Source organism: Pavona decussata, unplaced genomic scaffold (genome assembly GCF_977016875.1).
Source record: "Pavona decussata unplaced genomic scaffold, jaPavDecu1.1 SCAFFOLD_130, whole genome shotgun sequence".
Lineage (NCBI taxonomy): Eukaryota > Metazoa > Cnidaria > Anthozoa > Scleractinia > Agariciidae > Pavona > Pavona decussata.
The window spans coordinates 210,568-218,145 of NW_028145544.1; the positions used below are offsets into that span (position 1 = coordinate 210,568).

General features: G+C 38.9%; 1 protein-coding gene and 1 long non-coding RNA gene across 6 annotated transcripts in view; both read right to left on the reverse strand.

The window, feature by feature from the left end:
• LOC146468446 (uncharacterized) overlaps positions 1–2,721 on the reverse strand; it is a 29,195-nt gene extending 26,474 nt beyond the window's left edge. The window contains exons 1-2 of one of the 4 annotated variants that reach the window (XR_014867459.1): positions 2,399–2,715; positions 500–585 (exon numbers count right to left, since the gene is read on the reverse strand). This is a non-coding gene — a long non-coding RNA (uncharacterized LOC146468446). Of the gene's footprint in view, positions 1–499; positions 586–2,398 lie in introns of all 4 variants that reach the window. The other 3 variants (XR_014867458.1, XR_014867461.1, XR_014867460.1) reach the window with 3 other exon arrangements.
• Positions 2,722–4,707: 1,986 nt separating this feature from the next.
• Positions 4,708–7,468, reverse strand: LOC146468449 (uncharacterized). 2 transcript variants are annotated; one of them, XM_085124244.1, is made up of 3 exons: positions 6,673–7,468; positions 5,659–5,749; positions 4,708–5,032 (listed from the first exon to the last, which is right to left on the reverse strand). In XM_085124244.1, the coding sequence occupies exons 1-3, from the start codon at positions 7,262–7,264 to the stop codon at positions 4,888–4,890; spliced, it is 828 nt and encodes a 275-aa protein (XP_084980370.1). In that variant the 5' UTR covers positions 7,265–7,468; the 3' UTR covers positions 4,708–4,887. The 2 variants fall into 2 exon arrangements, with proteins under 2 accessions (XP_084980370.1, XP_084980371.1); XM_085124245.1 differs by having other exon boundaries at positions 4,903–5,032; positions 5,655–5,749.
• Positions 7,469–7,578: the final 110 nt, after the last annotated feature.

Consider the following 7,578-nt stretch of genomic DNA (forward strand, 5'->3'; position numbering starts at 1 on the left):
AAAACCATCAAATAAGAGATTAATTATTCCACTACAAAAATATTTTGTTCTTTTAGCTTTTCTTTTCTAGAAAGAGTGTTGAAACACATCCGGCATTATGTATCTGTCCATCAGTTTCAGCGCATGCGAATGACGTAAACAACACAGAAAGCCAGTGAAACGCATACAGTGAATTACGGTCTTATATTTTGCACATTCTCTTGACCTTATTTGGTGAAATGACATAATAGTAGAATAATAAGATATTTTATTTTATAACTACTTTGTATCTTACAGAGTATTTAAGGCAGATAAAGAACACTTAAAGATTCTGAACTAGAAATTAATAGTTTTTGACTTCCAATATTTGTTGATATCATAAAACGGTATCATACCTTGCAAAAAGGATTCAGATCACCGTGGTTGTGGTACTTCGCAGATTACACAGGAGTTGATAGTTGAGTAGTTGTTAAGGGACCGATAATTAATCTTAAAGCCATTGACTCAAAACTTAACTCACCTTTAGTAATATCTCTTAGTCAGTGTTCTTGTGTTGTTTACATTGCATTTCCTCTCAAGCAACAATCTGTTGCATTAAAAATTGTCCTGAAAATAAAAGTAAGTCTCATTAATCAGATGCTCTTGGTATGTTGTATTTATCTTAGGAATGAATGTAGAAGCACATATTGCAGCATCGTCTCGTTTTCTTCGCCTGACCTGCCCCAGCCTTCGAAATGTCTGTGCTATATATTTAAAGACATCTGACATTTGACATCTAGAATTAAAATGAATTTATAATTTCAGAACAGATTTCTATACAAAATCTGTATTTTGGTTTCAAAGGAAACAGAGGAACATTATTTCATAACTTCTGATGCAAACATAAGAGGTGATCTAGTGAATTGGTGAACTGCTTGGAGCAACAAGACACTACTTGAGATGAAGTCTGATCCGAATAAAAATAAAATGCTCAATAAAGAAGAGAAGGAGATTCCCTTTGAGTATGCAGTAATGTACAACTGCAGTGGAGGGGGGGGGGTACTCCTGGGATGTGTGAGGGATTCTTTTAAGGCTCAAAGATTTTTATTTTAACTTTACATGACACAGAATACAACAATAAACAGTACTTACTGTACTTACAAAATTATATGCTTACTATACTTCCAATACTAACAACTACACTACTTACAATACTTACAATAGCCACATTACCAACAATACCGTATTTACTCGTGTATAAGTCGAACTCGTGTATAAGTCGACCCCCCATTTTCAAGGTCAAAAATCGGATTTTCATCATTTCTGGCTAAAGAAGAAAATTTCAGAGCGAAAGAAGTTTCCCAAAAAGTTAATCTCTTATTTCTGAGAATGTACTGTAAACATGGTGAATAAATAAAACTGCAGAGCAAAATGTAATCGTGTGCAGTGAAGTTTATTAGCACTTGTTTATATCATCATGATTTTCGGATTTACGCACACACGAGCACGTTGACTTACTTGAGAAGTAATTTACGATATTTTGAAGTAAATAGCATTGAAAATGAAATCTTCTTGCATTTAACTAACCTTTATCTCAATGTTGAGTTTGAAAGGAGATTAAGAAGACCGAAGGAAAGCCGAAGATCGCTCGATGAAAACACCGCCATTTTCGAAAACTTGGTAACCAAACTACAAATTTGAGGAGTACTGGTAACTAAGGTAGCTCCACGTGCTTTCCGTGCCAGGTCACTAAGCTCCTGTAATCGTTTGATGAAAACGAACATTCAGCACCGTAAACGGCAGCGAAGCTCTAAGAAAAATGTCTGCTCTATGTATAAAAAGACACAGCAGAAACTCTCCAGTGGGTTTGTGTTTCAACCACGTAATATTTATTTATATTTCATTTTTGTTGACGAAGAATGCACCGAAAACTGTCAATACTCGAACACAATTAGAACTGGTTTTGTAAACTCGGTTTTCCTAACGGACTTCGAGTAATTGTTATGCTAATTTCTTGGGTTTCTTGGTAGGGTTTTTTTGTATGACTCATGTATAAGTCGAGGGCGATTTTTTGGGCTGATTTTTTGGTCACAACAGGTCGACTTATACACGAGTAAATACGGTTACCGTACTAACATTTGCAATGTTAACAATACTGACAAACGAGACACAAAATAATTACAGTGTAACACAAGATGAAAAGAAGCTGGCCTGATAATGAGCAATCTTACCTTATCCCACCCTCCAGATTAAAGAAGGGCGCACCTCCAGAGTACCCCCCCCCCCACCCCCAATGGGTGTACGACTCGTTAAAGATACCAGCGAGTCCAACTGCAATACCTAGGTCTGACAAGTAGACCATTTCTCTACAGAAAGTTCTGTTCTGAAACAATTCCATAGCCAATCTTAGCGAAGGGAAAAAACATATTTGGTAAGTTACCTGAGGTTGAAGGAAATTGCTGGAAGTAGAATTTCATTTTCAAACTTGTCGCCCTCGACCTGTGAAACGTGTTCGTTTTAACTCAGTTGCTGGCTTCGGCGTCGTTTACTCTTCACGGCTTGTTGCTTGGCAATTCCGTGGTTCACCAGTGCTTTTTAAAAAAGCAATATCAGTTCGGCGAAAAGAATTAACAACGGTACAGGATTAGAGGTAAAGATTTAAAAAATTAAAGCTGCAAGACGCAACATGGCCGGTTGATGCACACTTGCCCGTGGACTCGAGGGTATAAATCTACCCAGAATTCTCAGAAAACAAACCCGCGCCGACCGACCAGCCGCGCAAATTTCCCGCGCCAAAAAATGGCGCCAACCTCGTTTCCAAGGCTCCCAAGGTCCCCTCTTTTCCTGAGAAGCCTGGGAACGAGGTAGAAATCTACCTCTTCTCACTTTTTTTTTTTTAATTTCCTGGTCTTACAGTTTCACTTGCTCCCTTGCCCTTTCTCTTTGTATTTGAAGAGAGATCACTTTGTTCGTTCGCAATGCGGAAACTCTCGCAGCAAATGATAAACAATAAATCATCGCCATGGATACTGATATGATACTCGCAAAGTCAGCTAAGGGGGCATAAGCGCGTTCAACGATGTTGAACACGGTGACCAAACGAATGCAACAATTTCACACCTGAGAACAGAAGAAATGTTGGACGATGTTGAAGGCAATATTTGATGGAAATCAAACTTCGTTCAACATCATCCAACATCGTGCAACATGGTGGCCAAACGAGTGCAACACGTTATAATCAGTGTTGGACGATGTATCTGGCCCCAGATCACCAACGGGAATCAGGACACTGCGGGTCGATTCCGGAACTATGATAGTTTAGAGATTTACTCCGTAGTGTATGTTAAAGTGCTAAATGAGCCCAAGGAATTTGTAATGAACTTTAGTCCTAGTAAGGAAATGGGAGATCACATCAAACAAAAATAAAATATCCCTCCGACTTCGACGGGAGTCGAACCCACGACTTCTAGAACTGGTTTCAAATTGAAAGAAACAATAATGATAACAAAAAAAGAATAAAGCAAAATGATAAAAGAACAAAACATCCCGTAGACTACGACACAGGCGCCTCTCATCGCCCCCGCGTCCACTCGTCCTTGTTTAACGGCCGCTCGTACCTTTTGATGGACACTCTCTCTTTTTCTGTCGGCTACTCGTAAGTATGTGTAAGTAGCGGTGTTCTCGAGTCGAAAAGCAGTAGAGTAGTGAACGAATGGGAGATAGAATGTAATAATCACGAATGGGTGAGAAGAATTACGACGAGGAAAAACTGAGTATGGCCAGTAAGCTTGTGTGACGTCCGTTCGTACTTATCTACTGCCTGCTCGATAACTTCAGCTCATTTAGTTTGTGTAATGTTGCAGAACTATCCAGGAGCTAACGTCAAAGGGGCGGCTTTAAAGTTCAGAACGAGAAAGGAAAATTAATCATCATGCGTTCACGTTCTCCATAAAACGTTGAATGTAGTCATTTTACGTCGTTGTTTTGCAGAGGACGACAAAGAAATGTCGTATAAAGTTTATAACGCACGTGCAGAGCCAGTGTTTTGCTAATTAAAATTATTGTTTTCTGACGTTCTTGTTGCGGTCGTCTTAAGGTCTCTAATAGGGAGCTTAAGCAACGACGACGGTGACGGCAGCGGGAACGCCGCAAAACAATAGGTTTAATGAGCAAAAACAATCGCTCTGCACGTGGGTTTTACATTTTGGTACATTTCTTTGCCGTCCTCTGCAAAACAACAACGTGAAATGACCAAATTTAAGGTTTTGTGGAGAACGTGAACGCACGATGGTGAATTTTTCATTTTCTTTCTTAACTTGTACGTCACTCCTACCAATTTGGTTCTTGGATAGTTCGCCATTTTTGTAAAAGTTGAGCGAGTTGAAATAATCGCGAAGTAACACGAATGAAAAAAAGATATATTTTTGGGTGACGTTTTCGTTGCCGTTGCCGTCGTCGTTGCTTAAGGTCCCTATAAGAATGACGACGACAACATTAACAAAAATTTTATTCAAAGATTACAACACGTACAGAAACTGTTCAGTTCTAGTTACTGGCAATTAAGGGGGGTGGAGACCACAATTTAGAACTTTATTATAGTCACATTCTCTGCTGAATAAAACATTTTTATATCTATTAAAAGAAATGCAATGTTATGTTTAAAGCCTGGTGGAGAAATGATACCGCGTTTTTTGAGTACATTAAACTGCCTTGTTTTCACAAACTATTTATACGAATGAAGCTGTAAGCCTCGGCTGTCCGTTACTGTTTTATTTTTACAAGGTCGAGGGGAATATATTGACATGTTCCCCTAGGGGAATAACAGACTCATTAATATTGACAGTCTTGATCGAAACGCAGTAAAGACTACGCGACAGTGCCACTTTAAATAATTAGAGCATCAAGAACATTTGATCAGTTTTTGCGCATCTATTTTTCAAGCCAGGCTTCAATCTTTTCTTCTCTTGTCTTCGGTCTTTTCTTGAAAGGGTTTTTGAACCTTCGTTTCTTTTCCATGTCTGCTTTAGCTTTCTCTTCTGCGAGTTTCTCGTCCACCATCTTTTGTTTGACTTCCCTAGAAAAGAAGGTAAATTACATTTCTTTTGGTAACACGGACGTGAAGTTTATGTCATTCGAGTTTCGTAGGGATTATATTTACATGACGTTACTTATCCACCGTACCGGAAAAGATGGCGATTGGTACATATACCCATAATTCTTAGCGTACGAAAACCCTTAAACGCTCACAAAAACGCACAGAGAAGTTTTAAAACTTCAAACTTAGCCGCATACACAATGGTGTTAGCACAGGGAAGAATTTCACAAAACATTTGGCTTGCTATGTGCCTATTGGCGGGGTTAGGTTCGCAAGGTATTGTGGTAAAATGTACCACCGCCATCTTTTCCCTCACGGTGGGTTGATGTTCGTTCTCTCATTCCCAGTCCCCTTCAACACATTTTAAGTTTCTCTTCAATAGAAAGAGAAAACGCGCTACTGATGGCATGACGTTTTTGCAAGAGTATCGTTTCATGGAAATTGCTATTTACGTTTTTGGGATCTATTATTTACCATTTTTGACAGCAATATAAATTTTAGGGGCCGGGTGTATGTTTTGTCTTTTCTCAAGGAAATTTAACCCCAAGGTTGACGTTAGTGGACATTTTTTTTAATTGCATTAAGAAGAAGTTAAGCTTACTTACGCTACAGCCTCTAGCGCCACTAAGTCGATATCAACAACATCGTCCTCATCTTCCGAGTTTGATTCCTCCTCGGCTAAAGTATCAAGAATTCCTGAAGGGAATAGAAAAATAAGAAGCAATACTATCGCATAAGTACAACCGCGAGGGCAATCAGCCAGAAAAGAAAGAAGAAAGGGGATATTTTTTTTGTATATAGTACCGTAATTTAGCGGTTAACAAGACGCGTCCACTTTACACTGTATCTAGACAGCGAATTATAAAAAAAAAATAACAAAGAAAGAGAGAGAAGAAGGACTGAAGGAAGGAAGGAAGGCATTATTCTAAAATGAACAGAAGATTGTCTTATAAAAAAGACATTCTTCCGTCTTAGCACAACCAGCTAGACTGTAAAGACTGCAAAACAATCTGCAATCCGCGGTAAGAGCGCGGGCGGATGCGAACGAAAAGAATGGAGCTGGGGAAGAAAGGCGCTTTGGTACCTCCCCTCGTGATTTTCACGTGATGTTATCAGTCACTTCAAGCCACTTATGTCCAGAAATGCACCTGACCCTGAATTTGGGTACTTCATATAAAACAGGCCTTTTTGTCGTTTCATATGACTTCATGTTTGACGGAATTATGTGTGTTTTAGTGAGAATTAAGGTTAGGGGACACCTTGTGATGTCTATCATACAGTTCATGAATCTCATTAGCGTGCATTTCTGGACATAACTCGTTCAAGCCGAGTTCGGAGTATCAAGAGGCTGTCATTAGTAAATAGTCAGATAAGGACAATCGTTAAATGAGCTGCCATTGGCTGTGGACACTGAACGAAAAACCTTGGGCCGAAGTCATAATCAGATTCAAACAAATAAAAATGATTCCGCACGAAACTGCCCTGAAACCTATGTAGTCAAAACCTTCGCTAAATAACAGCTATTTAATTAACTATTATTTGTAAATCTCACCCAGATTATGATGATAAATAAACTAGTTTTCCTTCCAACTTTAAATATTTGAAAGCACATTACTTACTTAATTTCGCCCGCAAAATGACCAGCATCTCCTCATAAAACGCGATACTATCTCTGAGATTCCCCATCACATGACTCAAGTTACCAAGATTTGCCAGAGCTTTGCCGATACCATTCTGATCATTCATCTCCTTAGCAACAGCAAGGCGCTCCTTATTACAGTTCAGTGCTTCTTCATAGTTCATTTCCAACTCATAAATATTTCCAAGATTGTTATAAATCTTGGCGAGTGGCTGCTTGTCACCTCTTTCCTTGGCGATGTTGAGTGCGGAGTTGAAATGTTCTTTAGCTGTAGTGAAGTCTCCAGTTATTTTATACAAGCAACCTAAATTACCATGAGCTCGTCTTTCGCCTTTCTCATCCTTCAACTCTTGTGACAATAAGAGATGCTTTTCATGGTATTCTTTTGCAGTTTTATAATCTCCTAGTTTATAGTAAGCAAGTCCGAGAAAGCTAAGCGCGTCTCCCTCGGCGATTTGGTCTTGATCCTCAACAGCATCGGCTAAACAAGTTTGTAGCTCTTTTATCTTATCATACAATTCACCTTCCGGTTCTTCGACAACTCGATAATTCTTTGGATCGTTTTCTTCCATAAAAGTTCAATGCTCCTTCACAAAGCGTCCATTCTGTATTTCCAAGTCTTTTCCTTCTTTAAAGCAAGGGCAGTGTGGAGGTCTTTTAAATGCATACTCGCGTTGAAGGTATAATTGTAGTTTACATATTTTAGCCAATCATGTCGCTTGATTTTGATATTTAACAGGTGGTCATTACCTGTTGTGTGAAATAATTGGTAATGTCAGCCTGCCGAATAAATTTATCAATATTTACACGCAACGTTTGGGAAATCGCTTTTTGTATCACTTGACATATAGTAAATCCAAAACTAAGTATAAAGTTAGACATCGCA